We start from the raw sequence: 25,664 nt of genomic DNA, 5'->3' as shown, positions 1-25,664 counted from the left end.
AGGAGTCATCGGCACCTGGCTCGATATTGACAGCTGTCTTCCGTAAGTGGCAGTTCTTGTGTTCACTTTTGCCGGTCAATTTATTCCTTAGACTAAGTTTCCTTTCCCATTCCCATTCTTCAACAGCCTAAGGTCAAAATTGTAGTTTTTATTACGAAATAACGACGTCGACAATAGAGAAGTTATAAAATACGATATCTAAGGAAATGGGTTGTAAGGAAATCAAAAATTCTCAAGTGTTTCCCTCAGCATTCTTTAGTTTCTTTTATTTGTTTTCTGTTATTTGGTCCAATTACTATTTTGTTTCATATATTTCAACAAAAAAAATAATAATCAGCTTTTGCTAATGAGTAAACATTATTGTTTTTTTTTATTGCAATCTCTGTCAGCTTTACATTCTTTAAATTATATAACAGCTTATTAGATTCGTTTATCTGTCACTGCATTGTAAGCAAGCATAACTACACTCTGGTTGGATCAATATTTAGTATTTATAATTTCTATTAAAACTGTCAATTTTGGTTTCACTTAGCCATGTTTGGTAACAAGATTAGGTAAAACCGTAGACTCTTGTACCTCTCGTATGTGGGATAAATATTTTAAAAAAATCTTATGTTGGTCTACTTTAATCTGAGACGCGATAACCCAGTCTTCCTTGAAAAATCCATAAACGTGGATTTTCAAATCCACTGCCCATTTTCGTTAAATTGAAAATATCTCAGCTTAGTCAGCAAAAACAAAAATATCTTGAAGAATTCAAGACATTTTATCTCCACTGATATTATCCCCTAGTGATCAGTTATTTCCATGCCTGAGGCACTAAAGAACCAGTAGTTAAACTTTCTTGTTACATTATTTTTTGTTACAGTGATTTTTGATTTTCTGTTCAATTAGACATGATAGTATACGTTTTTTTGCGATACAAGAATAATTCTAATTGTGATATTCAATCTTTTTCAGAAAATAAAAACTATTAATATTAGCAACATTTTTCAGTTATTTTTTTATCTTACCGATATTTTTTTATTAAAATGAAAAGAATCAATCATATAAGTGAAAAAATAATGTACTATTTTATATTCAAATACATGGAAACAACGGAAGTATCGAAGTGAGACTTACTTCCTGTTTCACATCACAATTTAGATCGTGATAGGCCATTTTTATCTCGAACTCTAGACTACTGATGACGTCAGTGACACAAGAATTAGGACGTGATTTCACATATACTTTGCCATTAAATAGCTTGCTTGTTTTCACTTTGGCTATCATTTCTCTAGCATAGCAATCAATGGTCACTATAAATTAATAATAAAATAGTAAATTAAATAAAAAATATTATAAATAACGTTTTTATTTCAATAATCACTTTTCTTATTAAATTTTTAAGAAACATTGATACACCTTTAAAATATACTGATCATTATATTATAAATAATCACAACCTAACTATATTTGCATTTAGATTTCCTTATGTCTAATTTTGCAGATAATTAATTTGGATTTCCTTATCTCTCATCAATGTTTTCCTTCTTTTGTAGTAAGCAGATAATATCTCCTTACCTTTATAGCAAGCAGATGTTTCGTAGGTGGAAGCCCCGGATATTTCTAAATAGGGATCTTGAATATGAAGAAGGGAAGATGTTGTGTAATGACTAATGCGACAAACGCTGTTAGTAGGATCTCCCAAGTCGAAAGAATAACAACGATAATTCATACTAAGGCACTTGTTTCGACATTCCTCAACGGACTGTATATCAGGGAATACTGCATCTACCGTCTTTAATATTCTCCCGTTTATCTTCACGAATTCACAAAGGCGATCAGGCTCTGAAAGAAATGTAAACATCGTCGTTAAATATTGCTTTAAACATTCTATTATGCACGCGCACTGTTTTTGAAATAATTTAAAAGTAACGATTCTGATTCAAAGCACTTACGATCAACGCAGTTGCTTTCCAAGTAATCTACATCCTCGGCAGAGGGCGCAAAAATCCTTTTTCCTGGAATCGAATGCCTGTCCATATCACTGAGATAGCACTCTTTGCTTACGAGATGGTAATTAGCTGATCGGCATTCAAACTGTTCTTCCGACAAACACAGCTTCATGCATTCCTCGAGAGATGACGCGTTCTTCCTTTTGCGTTCTCGGTCAACCAACTCGTAACCCCTAACTCGCTCGAACTGCCAAGCGCGGTCACATATTTGTCCACCTGAAATAATATCGACATTTATTAAGGCCATTCGATACACTTGTCAATAGTTCAGATAAAATCACAGAAGACCATTACATGATTTAGCTGGGTAGAGAAAGTGGTAGCTCTCTCGTCAGAATTGACAGAACAATCGAGTGTAGCTGTACCTTCCAATTACACATCATTATTCTCAAAGAGTCATTTAAAATCACAGATAACATGCTATAAAATGCGAAGTAAATTGACAGGAACATGAAAAGAAGCATTACAATAAATCTTATGAGGATGGGTGTCCAAAAAAAGAAAATAGAATAAAGAAAAAGCGATGTGAAAGATTTGGGTGTCCATGGATCGTTTTGCTTTACAGAGATAAAATTCAAAGGAAAAATTAAAACAAAAACGTAATGTTTAAGACTTTAAACTATTATACGTTTCTAGGTAAAATAATTTACAATGTATTTTTAATATAAAAGAATTCCTGAATATGAATTTTCCTACTGTACTAATGTACTATAAGTTTGGAGATACGATTCAACTTTTTGTAGGACAATTTAACAAGCAATTATACATTATTAAAAATTTAATATTGTAATTTAAAATATAAAAAAAACGTAAAAAAATTTTCATTCTTTCTTAAAAACGAATAAAAATTAATTTTTAAAAATACACTAATAATTTATTTATATAAATATAATTAAATAATTATTGAAATCAGTGTATTTTGAAGCGATGCTCTCTTGGAAAAAGAGTAAAAGGAGTCAGGGAGGTCAGTTTACGTTTATATATATATATATATGGTTGTGGATTTTCTTCTCGGTAGAAGGTGTTAATCAAATATGAGAAACTTTGGTTTGTAGTGTAGCAGCTAGATTAACTAGCAGAGACGTGATTAAAGTTATTAAATTACGGATTATACTGTATTTAAGAACAGCAGCAAAGGTAAGTGGACTGTAATTGCAACGAGGGCGATTCGTTAGGCCTAACAGCCGTTAGAATCGCCATTGTTAGCACATCTATTTTAGATCCATATATTTGCAATTACTTGCGTTTATACGCAAATCGTTAATGATGAATTTGTTAGATTTGGATGCCCTCACAGATTCTCTGGATGAAGAGCCAGCGCTTATTCTTGTAAATGAACTTCAAAGGAAGTTTAAGCTCAAATGGCCATCAAACATGATAGATCCTGACATCATTATAGACTCTCTAGATAAAGGGCTGGCATTCAGCTTCATAAAGAAATTCCTTAGGAAGTTCGAGCTTGAATGGCCCGGCTTCTTAACTCTTTACTCTTTACCAGAGACTGATGAAGATCAAAATGAAGACGCTCCTGAAATGGAGGAAAAATTAAATCTAGCAATCTCGGACTCTACTCATTCAGATCAAGGAGAGACGCACGCGCGCAAAAAAACGCAAAACTCTCGCCTCGGAGTCAGCAAACGAAAATGGCATGGATGAAGATTCCCCCAATACAGATTCCTCTGCCTCCACCAATGAAAAGGTGCCTCCAGTCATTCTTAGGGAAAAGCAGAGATGGACAGCCTTAAGAACCACCATGGCCAATCTGCAGATAAATTACTCCCAACACAGAGGAGGGCATCAAAATTCAGCCCGCTACAGTGACCGACTATAGAAATTTAACCAAGGAGTTGGATGTAAGAGGTATACCTTCACACTTACCTCGGAGAAAAATTTAAAAGTGGTACTCCGAGGAGTATCTGAAGACGCTGAAATAGCTGCTGACCTCAACATGCAAGATCTGCCTCCCATAAAGGTCAGCAGAATGCACAGATCAAACAAGAACCCTATGCTTCTGGTATTGGTGGAAATACACAATATCTATAATAATATTTATAACTTGAAGACAATCTGTGGGCTTAAGGTCTCACCAGAGCCACTTAGGAAGAGGGCCTCTTCTGGGCAGTGCCATAGATGCCAAAAATTTGGTCATGCCCAGAAGTTGTGCAAAGCTCAATATAGATGTCTGAAATGTGGTGACACCCACCCCACATATACCTGCTCCAAGCCAAAAACCACCCCGGCTAAGTGTGCTAATTGTGGTGGCCCCCACCCTGCAAATTACAGAGGGTGCATTTGCCACCCAAAAAACAGACAAACTGAGTTAATCAGTCAGTCTACCTCACTGACAGAAACGAAAGCCCCAGAGGCTCAAGTTCATCAGGCTCCTAGTAGTTTGAACAAGATGACAGGTGTTCACCCACCATCAACTGAGCCCCCCCCCCCAAGAAAATAAATCTTCAACACCAAACAAGAACATATGCTGATGTGGCCCGCCCCAAAAAGGCAGTTCATGACCAGAATATGCCAAATGCACATTCAAATATAACATCCATCATCACCTCTTCTCTTGTAAATATGTTACAGGATTTCAGTAACACAAATTCATCACTAAAAAAAGCTTCTTGCAGCAAACATAGTCCATTTTATCTGCACTCTCCAATGCATAGGAAAAAATTTACCCCAGATTCTCTAATGATTATTGCATGGAATGCCAACGGCCTTAAAAATAAAATACCAGAAGTGCAGGAATTCAATGACAGATATAATCCGGATATATTACTAATTAATGAAACTCACCTGAGACCTGCTGACAATCCTAAATTCAAAGGATATCAACTTTACAGGAATGATAGGCTGGATTACAGAGGTGGTGGTACAGCCATCCTCATCAAAAATCACATCAACCATCATGCTGTAGCCATTCCTACAACCACTAATCTCGAAGTCACAGGTATCAATGTCATCACAAACTCTGTCGGAAACATAAAAATCTATGCTGCTTATAACCCACCATCCAAAACATTGCTGACCACAGATCTAGATGCTATCCTCGGCGTTAAACTACCGGTTATTATTGCCGGAGATTTAAACGCAAAACATCTCGCCTGGAGCAGTAGGTCTACAAATATGAATGGCCGTATCCTCTTTAACTACACAAGCTCAAATTGCGCAACTGTGGCTGGCCCCTCAGTGCCAACTCACCACAGTCCCACTGGCTCATCCGACGTCTTGGATATAGCTGTCCTTCAGAATGTCAACCTGTATTACACCCTGGAATCATTCAATGAATTATCATCAGACCACAATCCTATTCTACTCCAACTGGGTTATCAGAGGGGATTTCTCCCTTCGCCTCACACCTTCATTCCCTGGGAAAAACTATCCAAAATGCTTCCAAACTACATTGATCCCGTCCCTCGTATTAATTCCAAGGAAGAAATTGATTCTGCAGTCAATAAACGTACTGATCAAATCAACACAGCCATAACATCTATCACCTCAAATTCAATTGCTTTCAAGCCTAAACAACTACCAGATGACATAATGAACTTAATCAGGGAAAACAATAAAGCAAGAAAAAGATACCAGAGCACCGTATGACAAAAAATATCTAAACAAAATGAACAGTGCAGTGAGAGATGCACTTAAAGTCCACAAAAACAAACTACGGGAAGACAAATTAGCCTCCATATCACCTGGTGATCAAACCGTTTGGAAGTTCCTGAGAAACATCAAAAACAAAAACAAATCTCTTCCTCCTCTCAAATCTGACCTGAACATTGTTTACACAGATGTAGAAAAAGCCGAAACTATAGCTAAAAATTTAGAAAAACAGTGTAGCCCTTCATACAATAATCTAAATTTCAATCATATTTACAAAGTCCACCGCCACGTCAGACACGTGTTAAAACGGCCTGATACCTGTACCAGCCAACTCACACCTACTTCCCCAGCTGAAATTTATGACATTATAAAGATCTTAAAGAATAAAAAAGCTCCAGGGCCTGACGGCATATCCAACAAAGTTATTAAACTGCTAACCCGAAAGGCCATCGTACATCTTACAACAATAATAAATACTATGTTCAGGTTTAAGTACTTTCCCTCTGCATGGAAGTTGGCAGACGTAGTTCCTATATACAAGCCTGGCAAGGATCCTCAACAGCCTCAAAGTTATCGTCCCATAAATCTCATTTCTAATTTGGGCAAAATAGCAGAAAAAGCTATCCTTTCCAGAATTCAACTTTCAGTAAAAAAAATTAAACATCCTTCCTTCAGAACAGTTTGGTTTTCGCCAATTTCACAGTACCACCCAACAAATTCATAGACTAATCGAATTCACAAGTTACAATTGGCACCAATACACCGGAGCAGTTTTTCTTGACTTAGAAAAGGGGTTCGACAAATTATGGCACTTTGGACTACTATACAAGTTGATTTTAGCTGGCATTCCATTAGATCTAGTCCAAATAATAAAGTCATTTCTTAGTGACAGACGAATGCAAGTCAAACAAAATGATATATTATCTACCCAGCGACGCATCTTGGCAGGAGTTCTTCAATGGTCCCTACTGGTACCGATACTTTTCATGATTTACATGGCGGACATTCCGCACAATCCAATGTCATCCATCATTGCCCTATACGCAGACGACACAGCTATACTAACTAGATCTATTAAACCGCATCTTGTCACCAAGAAACTGCAAGAAAACCTGCAGAGATTAGAGCACTGGTTATAGGAATGGAGATTGTAAGTAAACCCTCAGAAGAGTATCGCCATGCTCTTCACTAAAAACTCAATATCTCCCAAAGATGACATCTTCCTATTTAATACCAAGATTCCCTGGAAAGCAGGAGCCAAATATCTGGGTGTACTGCTGGAGAGAAAACTAACCTTCAGTTCACACATAAAAGCCTCATATACAAAAGCATCAAGAGTCATTGCACAGCTTTACCCTCTTATCAATAGGAATAGCAAGCTGGATACCAAAATAAAACTGCTCCTTTATCAGTTGATGATTCGACCCATTATTACTTATCCGTCGCCAGCCTGGAGCCACACCTCAAGTACAAATATCCTCAAGCTACAGAGAGTGCAAAACAAATGTCTCCGTATGATCTTAAACGCACCATGGTATATCAGAAATGCCCAACTCCACCGGGATACAAATATCCCCTACATCTACTCTTTCCTGCAGTCTTCAGCAGTAAAGTTCTTCTCAGCATCCTCTTCACATCCAAATGAATTAGTGCAACAAGCAGCAAATTATGATGAAACAGACTTCTCAAAATACAGGAGACCCAAGGCCATCCTACTTCCAAATGAAGATATTTAAATCGCACCCACTCAGGCTGAGCACTTAGCTCATAAACCTTTACTCACACATCAACTTTGTCAGATAGCAAGGATTATAAAAGCATTTTGCTTCACCCTTATAGTCAGCACCGTCTTGCGTCTTGCGTATTTTGAAGCATCATGGAAATTTTTGGAAATTTTTCTGGATGGATATTTACAAGTTTTATTTGAAAGTCATAAAATAAAATATTTGAGGGTATTTGTGGTTAATGAGAGCTCAGATTATATATATAAATCTGGTGTTAACCTAATTCAGAGATGGCAAACCTTTTTGAAGGTGCCTGGCAAAATTAGTTAAATCTTTAAAATAAAAAAAAATAAAAAAACTACCTTCGCGTGCTTGTAGGAAATCTTCACAGTGATTATATTACTTTTTCTCATACACGTTTTACTTGACAATATACATATTATATGTATCAATAACTACGATATTTTACCCTTGGGAAGGCTTTATTTAATACATTTATTCACACGATTTCGTCAGTGTATCCCACCACTTCAACTTCAAATAAATCACTGCATGAATACCGTTTATTGAATAGTATGACATCAATACATTCCTGGTAGAGAGAACGCAGATTTCAATGAACTATATAGAAAAGCTGTGAACCCGCAAAAATGAAAGTTGATTGTGGAGACACTTGAAATATGCAGAAACACCTAAGATTATTTTATATATTACTGAAATAATAAAACACACTGCTTGCTTTAATGAAAGAGAGGTTTGGGGTAATGGATAGCAATGCTGTAGCCAATGAAGTTCTAACTGAGGCTCGGCTATTGCTGTTACCCTCCTGCCATGATCAGAGCTGTGATGGCTCAATAACACCTTATCCCTATACTGTCCTCTACAGATAACGGGGAAGATGAAAAGCATTCTTGCTTCGCCTCTTTAAGCCAGTCCTTATAAGGACTTAATGAAAGTCAAATAACAAGAATTCACCAGCAATTATCATTAGACAAATATGCATTTTATCAGTTAGGTATCTACAGGATTTGATAGCAATTTTAGATTTAGCCGATCAATTCTTATTGGCTTCAACTATAAGGCAAAATGATGGTAACATGAAAGAATTTCATGCTGGCTGGGATGTGTCCCGGTTACAAATGTCCGTTGTTTTAGTCTGGAAACCACGGGGATGGGCGAAATGTCAGCTACTAGAGCAAATCCTGAAATATTTCCCAACTCAACGCCAACAGAGTTCACGATTAGCATAATCAACATAAGAAGCATTAATGGAAAAGGAGTGGAACTAGCAGAAGTGGATAACTACCAAATCGACATAATTGGTATTAGTGAAACAACGAAGGCAAAAACTTGTATCTTTCTAAGCAACAAATACAAGATGATGTATTCGAGAAATAAAGATTAGAAAAAGAGTACGTATAGGATTCAATACTAAATAGGAAGATAATAATTTTGAATGGTAGCCGATATGTAGTCAAGTGATCAAGTGATATGATCAATCATCAGAATTTGCCAAGTGGGCAATGAGATTTATTTATGTCTGTGGTCCAATAGGTGGATCTACTAAGGAAGAAGTGGAGGAATTTTTCGAACCACTAGAGAAGGCAGCTGAAAACGAAAAAGGAAAGTTTGGTCCTTATTGGAGATCTAAAGAGCAGAATAAGAAATGATTACCAAACATATAAGAATAAGAATGTTTAGGGAAAAGTTGGAGAAAATGGCAAAGCTGATAACAGTGGATTTTTGTTCAAGACATGGACTGGTTATTACTAACTCCATGTTGTAACATAAAAATGTGCACAAATTCAAATGGAGAGAAGAGACAAGGAATACGAAAAGTCTCTATGACTATAATATACTTGATAGCGATAATTTCCCACCGGTTCAAAACACAAGAGCGTACAGAAAACCTGGAATTGGAGGTGATCACTATTTAGCTTTCAATAAGATGAAATTCAATATCATGATTAAAATAAGTGTCTAAGAAATGTTAAAAGAATCAAAGTTCGGCATCTTTCAGAGAAGAACTGTAGACCAAAATACACAAACCTTATTTAAGAAAAAATGAAAGTTTGAAAACAAGAACCAAACATTTGAGATACGTTTGCAAACCCTAAAGAAAACTTTTCATTGATTCAGCCAGAGAGGCATGCGATGAGGTTGTCTGCAAGGATAGAAAAAACTAGAACTCCATGGTGAACAGGATGTTAAAGAGGCAGTGAAGGAAAAGAAGAACGAATATCAAAAGTCAGTCCCTGGCGAATAAACCAAATAGACGTTGTCAAGGTCAGATTTTCAATTTAAGACACAAGTAGTTTAAAAAATCATTAGAATATAGCAAAGATCTGTATTTAAGTTTTGTAGATCTGGAAAAGGCATATGACAAGGTGCTAAAATAAAATCTGTTCAAAACGCTACGGTTACATTGTATAAATGAAACATTGCATTTTATCGGGTTCTAAGTCAGCTGATAGAATTGAAAGTGGTGCAGGAAGATGGTTTGAGGCTACATCGGATGTGAGACAAGAGTGCATATTATTTTCACTGTTATTCATTATCTATACGGATCACATTATGAAGGTAAGTGGTATTAAACCTGATATCAAAATTGGAGATGTTAATCTAAGATCTTTAATTTATGCAGATAATGTTATACTTCTAAATATATCGAGTAGAAATCTACAGGATTCCTTGACTAAAATGAATAATTTCTATGATGAGTTTGGTATGAAAATCAGCAACAAAAAACGCAAAAGAATGAAAATATGCAAAATTGAAAATATCAAGTGGATCCTGAATGGAAATCCTACAGAAGAAGTAAAACATTTCAGCTATTTAGCCAAAATGTTAGTGAAGACGACAAATGTGAAAACAGACAACATCATTAGCAAAGCGAGTATGGTAAGACGTCACATGAATAAATGGATCTGAAGAATGAGTTAAAAATAAAACATTTGATGAAAAACTGGAATTCACAGATATAAGAGTAATTTGGAGAAAACTTAGGGGAGTTTACAGATGGCATTATTATATTAAAAATTAGAACATTAGGAAAGAAATTGACATTATTGCCATAGGAATGCTAATAATGTCAAAGTTTGTACAACAATTAATTTTTTCCAAGATGAGAAGAAAAAAACAGAGGAAGACCAAGATCTAGATGGATTGATGCAGTAAGAAGATCTGAAATATAATATCTGATATTATTGGGGTCTTGAGAGATAACATAATAATTTAGATAGAAATTGTTGATGGAAAGTTATGTATCTATTTTCATGTATGAGGGGGGATCTGGAAAGTTCTGATAAACACCTAGAACAAAATAATATTAAACCAAATGACATAACCACCAGAAAGACCCTACTAGTAGCAGAGTTATGAAGATAACTTATGTTCATTCTTGTGGTTGTATCCATTGCTTTAATATCATTTTGTTCTAGGTGTTTATCAGAACTTTTCAGACCACACATCGTAGTACTATTTTAATATACACCACCTGTCGGTAGGTCAGGAATTTGAGTTGATGATCATTCTATCAAAAATCAAGGAAATGGATAAATCTCTATTTCTGAGCCAAGTATCCCGTATACCTGAGTCGGTATTACAACCATTCTTTGTAATGATTTGTCTGCGTCTTTTGTACTAATGAAATCTGGTATCACTTTTGCAATCGATTTTTGCATGTTCTCGACTATACATGTGCCAATTTACTACATTATCTACATTAGCTGGTCTTGAAAACATAATTATGATAAGGTTTAATATTTAATATTAATAATATAGAAATACGTATTGGCTTACCTAAAAGACATATCTTTTGGGCATATATGGTAAATACGGGAAATTGGGACGCTGACATTGCTTCTGATCTGCCGTTGGCATTTGAACTGAACAAGACACACAGTCCTGTTTCAAAATTGATGGATTGACAAAGAGAATTATTACGACAGTGCTCAAGGCAGTCGTTTAATTGTAATGTTCCAGGTAATAGATCGATGGTATCATCAGGTGAAGAATACACAAATCCCGTAATGAGCTCAAAGGTTGTGTATCCACCATGACATTCTAAATAGATAAAAAATTTGTTTAGAATTCCATTTCAGATTTTTTTTAAAAAGTACTCATTTAAAAGTATTTATTTTGATACTTAGATTTTAAGTTTAAAAAATTAAATGCTTAAAAAATGTAAACTTTAAAATATATCAAATCTCATTCTCTCAGAATAATTCGAATTATTTTTAATGAAAATTATTTTAATAATCAAATTAATAATTATTAATAAAAAAACGATACTTCTTAACTGAAATTATATTTTTGTAATTCAAAATTTGAGTATGACTTCTTAATTTTTAATCATCATCATCATCAAATTCCTGCCATGTTTTACACAGTGTTTAGCTTTCTTGCATTTGTCTCTGTATTCTGTAAGAGTAAAAGCTGACTTATTTGCCAGGAACCTTTGATTGATATGCTTTCTTCTTTTCCTTCACTGCCTCTTTAACTTCCTGTGTCCACCAGGGAGTTCTGATTTTTTTATCCTTGCAGACAACTTCACCACATGCCTCTCTGGCTGAATCAATCAGGGTTTTCTTCAAGGCTTGCCACTGAATCTCTAAAGTTTGGTTCCTGTTCTCAAACTCTTTCATTTTTTCAATAATCTTTGTGTATTTAGTCTACAGTTAACATCTGAGAGATGCTCAACTTTTATTCGCTTTAAAACTTTCTTACATGTTCTTCTTTTCAATATGAAATTCAATTTTATCCTGCTCAAGACTAAATAGTGATCGCTTCCAGTTTCAAATCCTCTGTACACTCTGGTGTCCTGCACCAGGGAGAAAACATCACTATCAACAAACATCGTCAATGAGACTTTCCTTATTCCTTGCCTCTTCTCTCCATGTGAATTTGTGCACATTTTTATGTTGGAACATGGTGTTAGTAATAACTAGTCCATGTCCTGAGCAGAAATCCAACAAGTATTTGCCATTATTATTAGATTTGCTCTTTTCTCCAAATTTTCCCAAAATATTTTTGTATGTCTGACAATCATTCCCTATTCTGCTATTTACATCCCCAACAAGGACCAACTTTTCCTTTTTCATTGTGTCAGTTGCTTTCTCTAAAGCTTCAAAAGTTCCTCCACTTCTACCTTAGTAGAATCTTCTGTGGGACCACAGGCACAAATAAGTCTCATTGTCCAGTTCCCCATTCTCATATTTGCCCACATCACTCTACTTGAGACTGCCTGCCATTCAAGAAGATTAGCCTCGTATATTTAGTGTTGAATACTATGGCTACTCCTTCTTTTCCTTGATTGTTATTGCCTGAGTATAACATTTTGTATTTATTGCTCAGAAAGATCTCACCAGTTTTTGCCTTTTTTGTTTCGGTCACCCCTATTATGTCGATCTAGTATTTATCCAGTTCCTAAGCCAGCTCCATTTCTTTGCCATTCAGGCTTCTTTTGTTGATAGTACCGATCTTGAACTCTGGTGATGTTGAGTTGGGTTTAGTTGACAGATTTGTTCCAGTAGCTGACTTTTCGCTGTTCTCCCTGGTTCCCTGGCGAAAACAACGGGGGCCTTGTTTAACCGGGCGACGCTCCAGCCGGCATGAAATTTTTTCATGTTGTACCATCATTTTGTATTTTGGTTTAACCAATTAAGAATACAATTTGGTCGGCTAAATCTCAAATTGCCAGCTTATCCTCGTTCGTGCAGTATCCAGGTAGATACCTAACAAGGTGCATCACGAGAAGGTGAGGATTGGACATTAGGTCAAAAGCCCTGGTCAGTTCTCCGCATTCCTTTAAAGGCTATGAGGTCTCCTCTCAGTTATATAGCTTTGACCCTTAATCACCCCTTAATTTTTAAAAGTTAATATATTTAATTTCTAAAGTTAATTTAATATATAAAATAATATATAAAAATTAATTTTCAGAGTAAATAAAAAATATTTCAATCAAAACATCAGATTTTTTTCGATTTTATTTTTTAATAAATACACCTTTTATTTTTTTAGTGTTATGATTCTTATAATGAATTGCACAAAAAACTCTCCCGCAAGGATTTATTTCAAAAAAAAAAAAAAAAACGATTCAAACATGCATTTGGTAGAAGTTTGTAAACTTTAGATTAACGAAAAACATTTGAAGTTCAAAACTTTTATAAAGTAAATCAATGCACTCAAGTTTGCAAATATAATCGATAAGATTCATTAAAACACTTTTCCGACTTTCTTAAAGCGAGCGATTTCTCTCTCCCGGTTCTTTTTTTGTTGTTTACGTACTGTATTGGGCTGCAGAAATGAGATCTGTCGATAGCGCCGTCAGTCTGAAGTAATTGATTACACTTTTAAAAAATGTGCCATATTTGTCTATCTTTCTTTGATGATTACTGCGTATAGAAAATGCAGGAAACTCCGCAATCAAACAATAGTACTTTTCAGACTTCAACAATACTTTATTTCTTGCGTAATCAGAGAAGATGTGAAAATGAATTCCTATTTTGATGCTTGCCAGAATTTTATGTTTGGTAGAGCACAAGAATTTTTTTTTAAATTTTTTTTTATGGATGTTATATTCTACGGATTTCAACCCATCTTTCTCTGGATGGAAGGTTTTATAGCCACTGTGTATAATAACACGTACTCCATAAAATCTATCTACTAAATTGAAGTCTACTCTGTATATCGAGAAACTCCCCAATTCCAATTGCATTTACTGGAATAAACAACCGCTTTTTTGCTACTGAAACAGCCAAAAAAAAATTAACAATGCCCACATGCTCTAGATTCGTCGCATTTCATTGTTGCATCAGCAGTCGTCTGCTGGACGTTTATGATCGGCTGCATGCTTCACGTGGCAATCATAAACATAAAAACTACCATTTTATATACTACTTTAAAACGTCAAGCGAATTTTTTTTTTACTTAGAAAAAGAATTAAGTATTTTAATAATCCAGCAAGCGACTTTATCCAAATACTTTTTTTTCTGACAATAAAATTGAAAATAATAACTTCACCTACATAGCGTGCAGTAAAATTATAATTATTATTATTTTCAGTATTTCTCTTTTTTTTGTAGAGGGCGCTCTACGTTATGAAACGTATATTGTTGAAAAATAGCATGAGGTAAAAATTTATCTTTTGGCTTTGCTTCCTAACTAGATATTTGGGAAACCTAAATTTAAAAAAAAAAATAAACATTAATTAGAAAAACAATAAACAGCTTTCTTTTATAGAGGCTACTGCTTGAACCAAGATGAATGTGTAAGAAGAAAATTATTATATCCTTGAATGAAGAAGCAAATTATGTTACGAGGAGCAAAGTTAGGTATCTACCGCAGGAAGATGCCATCATAATTATAGTTTCAAGGTACAATGAAAACACCGCATGACAATCCAATTAACTCTGTGTGGGATATATGTATTTGGAGCATGTAAAATAGTTGCGAGACAAGCTGTTAATGATTATAAAAGGAGCAAAGGCTTATTAACATGTCCTGAATTCATCGTTTTCATTAGAATGATGAACACAAGCTGTTTAGTGTTTAATTAAGTTGTTTTCTCCCAAAGATTTTCTTAATACTTTAGCCGTGTGGCGTCAATAATTTTCAATAAAAATAATTTCGTGAATATATTAAACTTTATTTCATTATAATGAAGTTAGAAAAAAGGAAACTTGAAACAGTGTCTTTAGCATCTGAAGATAATTTATTTTTAATAAGTGATTATCATAATTTTAAGTTAATTAATCAAAAGAGAAAGATTAATAAAAAAAAAAATAAAGAAAAAGCGAAAGTATATAAGATTAAAGCTAGTATAAACATTAAAAGTTCGATTAAGTTACTAAATTTGTATAAAATATAACATTTTTACAAAAATTGCTACTGTATTTTATTGAAAACTAAAGTATCATCTTAGTAAACTCAAATTTAAGAATGGCTTTGTTACCATTTAAAATTACCGTCCCCAGAATACATCTTGTACTAAATTTTGTATCTTTAGTTCCTGGTAGCTTTAGGTGAATGGTGTAATATTTTAAGGAGCGAATAATATTAAATCATTTAAAACATTAAATATTAATTATTTTAGTAATTTATAAAATTAATATTGAAATATTAATTTAAATTGTTATTAAGAAAATTGTGAAAGAAAATCTATAAGTTATTTACCATACCTAAATATAAAAAAAATACTATAGTTTATAAATACCATTTTCCAGGCAGTTGAAATGAAATATGTCGAAAAAAAAGTATTTATAATATAATATTAAGGTATATTAACGTATATTAAGGTATATTAACGTATACCATACTTGGTTGTCAGAGCGACAACACACTTGATCACTAGACGTAAACCTCTCGAATTTGCGTAACGTCTTCCCCAACAATGGGAATTCTACAGCCTGAATGCCATCATGCTGTCTTTATACCGATTTTATATTCTTGTAATACTGGACTAACTAACTAATTGAGAGACAGAATTCAGAAACAAGGCTCTAAACGTTCAGAGTTCTAAGTGTTGATAATAACAGTACCATTTTAGTAAATTGTGAAGTTTAAGAATGGCCTTTTTACCATTTAAACTTCGCACTCCACCTTCGGACTACTTGTACTAATTTTTGCATCTTCACTTTTAGTAAACATAAACTAAAATTGAAATAACTAGTCATGGTTTTATGTAAATGAATGATTAATATTATTTAAAAAGTAAATATTAGTAATTAAATTTATAATATTAAATATTAATCTTCTTTACTAAGCTATTAAATAACTGTTAATATAAAAAATGTAAAATGAAATCTAAATTTAGCACACCTAAATTTGAAATATATAAGTTATCTATTAATGACATGAGCCAGACGATTAAGTTATGATATTCATATTCATAAAATCAAAATCCACTTCGAAGGCTTTTTACCTTGGGCACTTGATGCTTGTGGAGGAAAAAATATCGCAACTGCGACCCACATCAGAGTTCGGTAATAATATAGGATGCTGTAGAGTTTGTCTCCCATAACTACAGTGTCCTTACGTAACACAAACGACCGGCACGGTTGAATACAAATCCTCCGTGGCGCGCTAACAAGATTCGAAGTAGGGGTGGTTCTGACAGTCTACTTACACAGAGTCAACAACATTTCCTTAATCCAACGCACAGATGCACTTGAGGGAAAATTGAGTATTCACCGGTAGCCCATTGGCTTCACGCAGTCTCCGTGATGTGTGTGTGTGTACGCTCCCAGCAGTAAAACCTGGGAATAACTGTTCCACGTGTCCAACCATACTTTCGCCTGCGCAGCAGCAACTGCCGTCTCCCAACTACGATAACCCTGAACTTGGTTACACTGAGAATCACGTGGGATGAAACAGCGCTTCCTTTTTGCCCGCTGGCGAGAGAGGCGTTGCTAGACAAGGTCAATATCCAAGTGAGAGTAAAGACACCCAGCATACGGTTACGGTAGAGCGAATATTAATTTTTTTTCATAACCACAGGATCCTCTTTAGGATGTTTTATTGGACCACACCCCAAATTGGAGAATAAATAGACAAGTGTGAACACATAACGAGCAGAACTATTATGAAGAGAATAGATGATATAGGTCAGTGGTTTATACTTCATCCATTCATTTTACAGTTTCGATTATTTAAATTCTGTAATTTTCTTCTTTCATTGTCTTCTTGATCTGAAGTCAAGAATTGAATTCCTAGCAGTCTTCTGCCAAGCAAGCATATTATTTATCCTATTGTTATTGATCTTGTTCTACTGTCATTGTTCAAAGAACAGCATCATCCATTGTTGTTTTCGTCTGTTTAAATTCTACTGTTATTTGTCTCTGTTTGGCATTTATTCTTCTTCCTTTTGATTGGCCAAGGTCTGTTTCGCTTTTTATACCAATTCTTTCTTGAATACCTTACGTTTCTTTTCATTTTATTGAATCACTTGTTGGATATTTTCTTGAATTATTCAACAAAATGTCTTTCTTTTTTTAAAGGCATGTATTTTCTCCCTTTCTGATAATATTAAATCGTGTTTGTTATTAAAACAAAAATAGCTTATTTTCCTTATAAAAGATGTTTTAATAGTAAGGTTCATCGGCAAAAGTTGAGGAATTTATTTAACGACAAACAAAATAAATTTCTGTCTCCTAAGGAGATAACAGAGTTTCACTCACAGAAACTGGCATTCCTACCCCTGAAAAACAGACATGCCATCTTGGAGCACACACACACACATATTATATACAATATTATTCTCTTTTTATCCTCAATTTCTATCAATCTCCCAATCCCTATTTTCAGTTGAATTTCGATCTAATATCTGTATTAGATCGAATGTATGATAAAAATATGAATGCTGAGCGTACATTCAAATTTGCATGACAAAACACAACATATTTTTCAGATATTTTATTCCAACCTATTCTAGTAAAGAAACGTGAATATAAGATCTAAATCCGACTTCTCCAGTACACTATCGTCAAACATTTCAATTAACATCATATTAATCAATAATAAAGGTATACCTTTACAGTAAAGAGACTATTCATCTGTATAAATGAACTGAGTGTTATAATTTGATGTATCTTTAATTTGGTTACACTATTATTCATGAATCTAACTCCCTTATTCAGTTACATCATTCAACCTAACTCCATGAAAATAAAATACCATTACTACGCCACCTTTAAAAAACCAAGGTAGAATTGTAGGCAATCAAGAAATCTCCTAGGAGTAGAGGGCGCTTCTGACGGTATCATGAATCACTTGCAAAGTATCTTTAAGTTACATTTAATGAAGATGAAACGTTAAACAAATCAAAACTCTTTTTTATCAACGAAACGTCTCAGTAATCTTAAACAATGTTTAAATCGTTGCATTAATTCGCTTTTCCGAAACGAACTAAATATGATTAAAACATGGAAATGAAGGTTTTAAAAGGCAGTCCTCGAGAACTAAAGATGGACCGATCGAAGTATTTCAAACATAGGTGAAGGTCATCTGGCGCAAAGCCAGAAAACGAACAATTTTGTAAATTACTCAATGCAACCGTGCTACTGAGTGCACGAAGGAGGGAGAGAAAAGGTGGAGGGCTTACTTATTTTCTACAGCTTCAAGAATTGGGTATTAAGAAAATAGCTTGTTTACGTGGTTCTGTATTATTCAGGTGAATAATATACAAGCAACTACTTTTTTTTTCCCCGAGAGACTTTTAGCAGATTAAAACAATAGATCACCAGTTGGTATAATACTTCAGAAAGCAATAGAATATTTCAGCAGGAAGTAATTTTGCAGCTACAAAATGTCAGTTGTAGAATATATCCGTCTACTTGCATTAATCAGAAAAGCAATAGAATTACGTTTGGTGATAAAAAACAATGAATTGTAAGTATTCAAACCTGTTTTAGCAATCACTAGGAGATAGAAACTTTAATTTATATTTTAAAAAAACTGTTATGAGACTTACTAAAATAGCGAACCGAAAGGTTGCAATTCTAAGTTAAGATACTATCGAGTCTTATGTTTTAGCCAAATATAAGTCTTATTTTGTAAATTTCTTATATTTAGCTATAAAATATAGCTGGATCTATAATATTTTCTACTATGTTAAAATAAAATATTGATTTACCAAAAATTTAATTCTATAAATATGAGCTTTTAGAACTAGAGTTTTTAAAATAAGATATTAAAAATATAAATAAAATAAAAACAGCTAATTTAAGTTTAGTTTGAAATTTAATACTAAACTTTTGATCTGAATGTGTTAATGCCAGAGGATTTTAATGAAATAATGGAAATCGACAAATCATATTTTAAATTTCCGACCTTTTTTCAAAAATCAAAACAATCGATTTTTCGATTACTAGTTTTGATTGTGTTCTCTATCGAGCTAATAAAACGGATCAACAAATTAGATAGTAAAATAGGAATTTGGAAACTCTAGTTTCAAAAATATGATATCAAAATATAAAAAGTTAAGGTTTATAAAATAATAGTTACTAGCGTAACTCTCAAAAATAACAGTTATTTTTGAAAATCAAAATTTCCGGTTTTAAAAATAACTTATCGAGGTTAAGTTAAAGTAAAATACAAAATAAATCAAAAATTTATATATGAAGCGATTTGATTTTTAAAAATGTTAAACAGATCGACGGAATGAAGTAATAAAAATAGAAGATGAAATATTTTTAGAACAGGATATGAAAATCCAAAAGCTGATTTGTATAAGTAGAACAGAGGTCAATATTTAAAACTAGGATGTCAAAATCGGGAAAAAATGTTACGACATTTTAATTACAAAAATATTCTAGAGTTTCTAATTTAAAAATTAGTTTGATTAAAATTTAGAAATCATCTGATAACACCCCATTAGTCAATGTCTACGTTAATTATATTTATAACTTCACGAACGTTTCTTAAATGTTCTCTTGCCTTTCATCTATACATATCTATAAGGAAACACACGTAAAGAATCCCTCTTCAGTTTTCTTTACTTGTCAAGGATCAGAAGTTGTAGAAGTGAACTCTGTTTCTCAGAAGCTGACGATACTTAAACTCAGGATTCATTATTCATCCATTTTGATTGACGTAAGCATCAACATCGATGTTTTCAAGTTCTTTTTAATGTTTTTGTTTCTCTCTACGCTTCATAGTTTGCAAGAAGAATAAAAACAACCTTCGTAAACTACCCCCTAAGTAATGACAAATGGAACGCTATCAGTTTCACTGAAGCGAAAACTTGTACCCGACTTTCACAGAACGCTGAACGCCCGAACATGCTCGGGCGATACGAAACATATTTGTGGTGTGTCGTCAACTTTCAACAGCAGAAATACACTCCTTTGAGGAATACGCAATTACTTCACGCAGGATTATCGTTGCTCGTACCAGAAATTCGTTTTTTTTCCCTCCGGGAATTCTTTCTTTAAGCAGTGTTCTGAATGATTGGAGAGAGAGAGAGAGAGAGAGGGGGGAAATAGCCATCTTGCCTTCCACAGGAACTCATTGTCTTACTGTCACATTGAGTTTTCTGGTTGACCGAATCTGGAATCCTTTCACCTTGACCGAAATGAGGGAGGTCAAGTGGAACCTCCAATTTGGTTTCTAGGGCTGTAATTGCCATAATTGATTGCTTCCTTTTCTCTCTCTCTCTCTCTCTCTCTCTCTCTCTCTCTCTCTCTCTCTCTCTCTCTCTCTCTCTATCGAAAGTATTTTCTCGTTTATTCAATTGATAAAATAATAATTTAAAAACTAACTGCTGAAGAACTATACAGTAATTCTAAACAATAGATTTAAATGTTAATCTATGATTAATAAAATATACATATATTTATTTATTTAATCAAAATAATGTAAGTAATAATCATTTAGAATTGTTATGGAGTGAAGTAGAGAAGAGAAAGAGTAGAGAAGGTGAAAACCCAACTCATGGTACATTTTTTAGTTTAAAATGCGATTTTCATTTTCACCAATGATAGAATGAAAATTAATCATGATTATTTTTATAATAACTAGAATTTCAGCAAGCAGAAAATAACTAAATAAAAATAGAACGCTATGTATTTAAACATTCTTTAACAAAAACATAAGCCAGCCCACCTGTTGTTTAGTACAAGAAGGAATAAATCGATATTGTCGTGACAATGTAACTTATCCGTCACGACACATTGTCGTAAAAAATTATTATTATTATTATTATTATTATTATTATTATATAAGAAAGAAAATATCAGAGTCGATTCTATGGCTTCTCCTTGCGCCAACATTCCTTCTCCTCCTTATACGTATATTAGGCCTAGTGGCCTGTTATGTTCATATTATTCATGGCCTATTATGACACGAAACCGCGACCGCCTCGAGGATGACATAGTTAGCCCTATGCCTTCCGGTGTGTCCTACGTCTGTAGATGCAGCGTCACCATTCCTGGCTGACCTCTGATCATTTTCATTTGGTATTATAATCTCTTAAAATATGAGAAAGTTGCTAATACCAAATCATACAGTCAGTATGCCCCTGAGAATTTCTAATTGATATTTTAATTCTCCTCATAATTTAATCAACACCTTGATTGCTGAAATCTTAAAAAAAAAGTAAGCATAAGAAATTAATTTGTCTATTCAAAAATTAACTGGGGACATGGCTTACGCTGATATGCTTACTACATTTTGGAAAAGGTTTTGTTTCCAAAAAGTTGGGATTTTTTCCATCGGAAAATCAATAAACCCGATAGATATCATATCAAAATAAAACATATCAAAAGATATAATATACTGTCCTAGGTGCATTAGTTTTCTTGGTATAATATACGCAAACGCAGAAAACGCATTCATATCTCAAACGCTCTTGAGACTTAAAAGTGTCAACAAAAACTCAGGAAACATCGGAGATGTTTAGCTTTTTATAAAAAAAATTATATAAAAATTTTAGTAAAAGTTTTAAATTTTACTAAAATTTATAAAAATTTAGTAAAAATTTTTATAAAAAATTTAGCTTTTTATAAAAAAAAGCTAAATTTTTCTGTATGATCTAAAATGAACCCATTCATCCTTTCGAGAAAACTTTTGAGATCCTTGAGATTTGTTGCTAATAGAATCATGTGAAATATTGGTCAAAATAACAACACACAATTACTGAAAATGACACTGTTCCCATTTTACATTTTAATACATTGATATGAAAAATAGCTTTGTACTATCCAGAATATCATTTAAAAGTTTTCTTATCCAAAATCGCTTTCCGTTACATTCAAATGAAGGCATTCTGTGATCCCTCAAACCAACGTTTCTTTGCTATCACCCAACTCGTAGACTCTCTATCATTGTGAGGTGTTTCATCGACAGTTTATCATTAAAGTGTGCAAAGTTTCGTAGAACTCTCAAGTCCTTTAACTGTGTGGAAATATCATTAGTCATGCGATCAACTCGATGTTCCAATCATTCCACTCTTCCTTTAAAAACAGCCAAGAAAAATCCACAACACTTAACTTTTCACAACCATCATTAAAGGAATACATCTTTTCTTAAACTCGTTAGAATAAAGGCGTTATTGTTAACAAGAATCGAATGCTCACCTTTGACTAAATGTAGTTGTATTTTTTATCACTATATTACGTTCTATTATGTTCTTTCACTTATCTGTATTTATTTGTACATTTTAATAAAGAAACAATAAATATATTCTCTTTTTTATGTATAATTGTCATTACTTAGTAATAAAATCTATTTTCAATGTCATAAATTCAAACAACTCTTGTCTTTTATACGTCCATAAAAGTCTTTATAGGCACATAAAATTTCCCAGCTTATCTTTTCTTTTACGCATTAAATCGGTTTTGCTATCTTAATTGGGTATCACGTGACTTAAATTCCTTACTTAATTCATCTATTTTCCAATTTAATCAGGTGTCATTTATGATTAATAATCCCTTTATTACTCATAATTTTTTTTCATTAATTTTTTTCACACGTTAAATTCTTACAATAATTTCAAATTCACGTGGCCAAGTATTCCCGTAGAATATATTACATTCCTTGTTCAGTTTTTATTAGATCAGATTAATGGACTTTATCGACTGGATATTCCTGCATGTTTCATACTTTTTTTTTAATTATCAGCATGGATTATGTTGTCCATTTCTTCTGATGAATTTTTCTTAATTGAAAATTAACAATTTCAATGTTAGTTCTTGGATTTATTTGATTTTTCGTTAATATTTATTTTCTATTCTATTTAATTTTCTCTTAATAGCATGAATTATTTTTGGAATTCTCTCACAAGACTCAGACTAATTATCATAATCAGATATATTTCAAGAAAAATATGCGTTGCAATTCCCAAATAATAAATATTAATGAACTTCCCCAACACTAATCAATCTAATGGTAATGTTGGACAGAAACGAAATTTTGTATTCATTTCTTCGCTTTAGTTTCTCGTCCTAAAACACGATTATCTTGTCTTCTGTTTATAAATTGCAAATTTCAAGATCACTTAATCAGTTTAGTCCGAATATATTAATGATAATTTTAGCTGAAGGCGCCAAGAGTTGTTTCGTAACCAGCATTGAAATATGCTTCGCTAATTAGAATAACAGAGAATAAATGCAATATACTAAATATAAAAAAAACGACCGTTGTAATGCGGATGTAAGATAATTGCATTGTCTATTCTATTTCCATAATATCTGCAGGAAATTAAATCTATTCTCGTTATCTGATACGCTTTACATAAAAGACCTAGAAAGAAAAGGATAAAGGCAAAGAAGCGATGAGAAAAAGTGATAATATAGAAAATGCAATCAACTAATATAACAATGAACAGAGATAGGCAACAAATAATAGTCAAACGAGACACAACAATGGAGATGTGTAACAAGAAACAGATGGTACATAATAAAGAACAGTTTGAAAAGTGCATCTAATATAGCCAACGTTATCCTCATTATATGAAATAGATATTTTCATTCTCTGTGAAGCATTACTGTGTTGCAGTGAAACGACATGTCAAGGGGTTACAGGAAAAATTTATCGTGCTTTGTTATGCTTACTAAAAATTATAATTTGTAATTTAGAAAATTATAAATAACTTATTAATTATTTAACTATATCCACATAGGCTGTATTTTTACGAGGCTGTATTTTTATATAACTCAAATTGTTTAATCTTTGTTTAATTTTTTATTTTGTTTTAATTGTTTCAGTGGAATTATTATCTTAATATTTAGTGAAATCCTTATATACACACACCATCGTAGAAATATAAATTTAAGTTATTCCTTTAGACTGTCGCACTTCTCTACTGCTTCTATTTGGCACACGGATATACATAAGTTATAAATTATATCAAAAAAGCATGCGGATTTCCGAGTATATTAAATGAAAACCCAAGTAAGTGTCCCAGAAACTCATTAAATAAAACAGCAACAGAAAAGAATAATTATTTGAAGATGAAAAAACATCTTTCAGCTCTCTCATATGTCAAAACCGTTTCTTCATATATTATTCTACGAAGGGAATTTCAATCATTCACACAAAAAGTAAAAGTCAAACAAACAAATGAAGTCTGTTAATACATCGTTAAATATGTTCCATGCACGTAAGCCAAGCTAAATAATTTCGGTGCAGTTGAATGAGTTGAAAGCAAAATTTTTACATTAAAGAAAAATAAAATATTCCACGAAAAGTTCAATTCATGGGCAGCAAGAAATCCATCAACTTATTTAATCGAAAGTCGCGTTTTAAACTGTTGTATCAATTAAATTTTCTAACAGGAAATATCAGACATGATGCGCTAGCACCAACACTTGTTACAGCCTTAATAGTTTAAAGCTCGTTTAAAAACGATGTTGCTTTCATCTGTTAAAATTGGAGAAATTGGTGGGACCATTAAATATATTTTAATAATGAGCAGAATTTACCAACCACGTGTAGGAATAATGAAATAAACATGAGAGACCAAGAATACTATAAATAGGATGCAATAATGAATATCAAGGGACAATTAACTGTTTTTTAAACAATGAATCGAATATTTCAAAAATGGTTCAAGATATCATTATTTGCATTTTATTATTTCCATACCATTTTCTTAAATCAGATGAACAGTGTATTTTCAGTCGATATACTGATAATTAGCATATTGTTTTTATTATGGTCTTAGTAAGCGATCCATTGCTTAGTAAATCAAACTTATTAAAAGTAGAAAAAATAATCAACTTTCTTGAGCCGTTGCTATAGAAACTCTTCATTTGTATTTCTTGGGGGATTATTGGCATTAAATATGATACACTAGCTTGATATCCGTGCTTCGCTACGTATTTAACTACTATAAATCCATTTTGACTCCAGTAAACTTTCCTTTGATTGTAATGAGCAATTTAAATTTCGCACAACTAGCCCATGTTAGACAACACCCTGTAATTATTAAAAGTCGTGGTTCCATCGAATGATATGATATTATATTTTTAGACATTTGTGTATAGAATTCGAAATTTATAGATGTTTGTTATATAAAAGCAATCAATTATAATACTTCTGATTATATAACTTTTTTTATTTTCTAAATTGTTATTTTTGTTTTGTTTTTTAATTGGTTTTGCGGTATACTAGCCGTGCTTCGCAAAGGTGTTCGCAAAAGTATATGAAAACTAATAAAGAAAAAAGTATACATAGTTTGAATAAAGTGAAACTTCTTTTTTATTTCTTCATTAAGAAGGGGAGTCGGTTTTCATGCACTCTACATGGCCCCAGGCTGCGTGAAGGCCGCACAGGAAAGTCATCGAGGCCACAGAGTTCAGGCAGGTCGAGGTTCCGCGGCAATATCACTGGAGCCCCCCAC

General features: G+C 33.1%; 1 protein-coding gene across 1 annotated transcript in view; it reads right to left on the bottom strand.

Moving 5' to 3' along the window:
- LOC150096758 (uncharacterized) overlaps positions 1–25,664 on the bottom strand; it is a 70,183-nt gene that overhangs the window by 24,568 nt on the left and 19,951 nt on the right. The window contains exons 2-5 of the mRNA XM_090408701.1: positions 11,126–11,389; positions 1,941–2,213; positions 1,564–1,830; positions 1,123–1,298 (exon numbers count right to left, since the gene is read on the bottom strand). Of these exons, the coding sequence (XP_090264827.1) occupies positions 1,123–1,298; positions 1,564–1,830; positions 1,941–2,213; positions 11,126–11,389 (980 nt within the window). The remainder of the gene's footprint in view (positions 1–1,122; positions 1,299–1,563; positions 1,831–1,940; positions 2,214–11,125; positions 11,390–25,664) is intronic.

The sequence above is a fragment of the Typopeltis vanoorti genome, chromosome 18 (genome assembly GCF_054136105.1).
Source record: "Typopeltis vanoorti isolate ZY-2024b chromosome 18, IOZ_Tvanoo_1.0, whole genome shotgun sequence".
NCBI lineage: Eukaryota > Metazoa > Arthropoda > Arachnida > Uropygi > Thelyphonidae > Typopeltis > Typopeltis vanoorti.
This window is presented reverse-complemented; position numbering and strand designations above follow the sequence as displayed.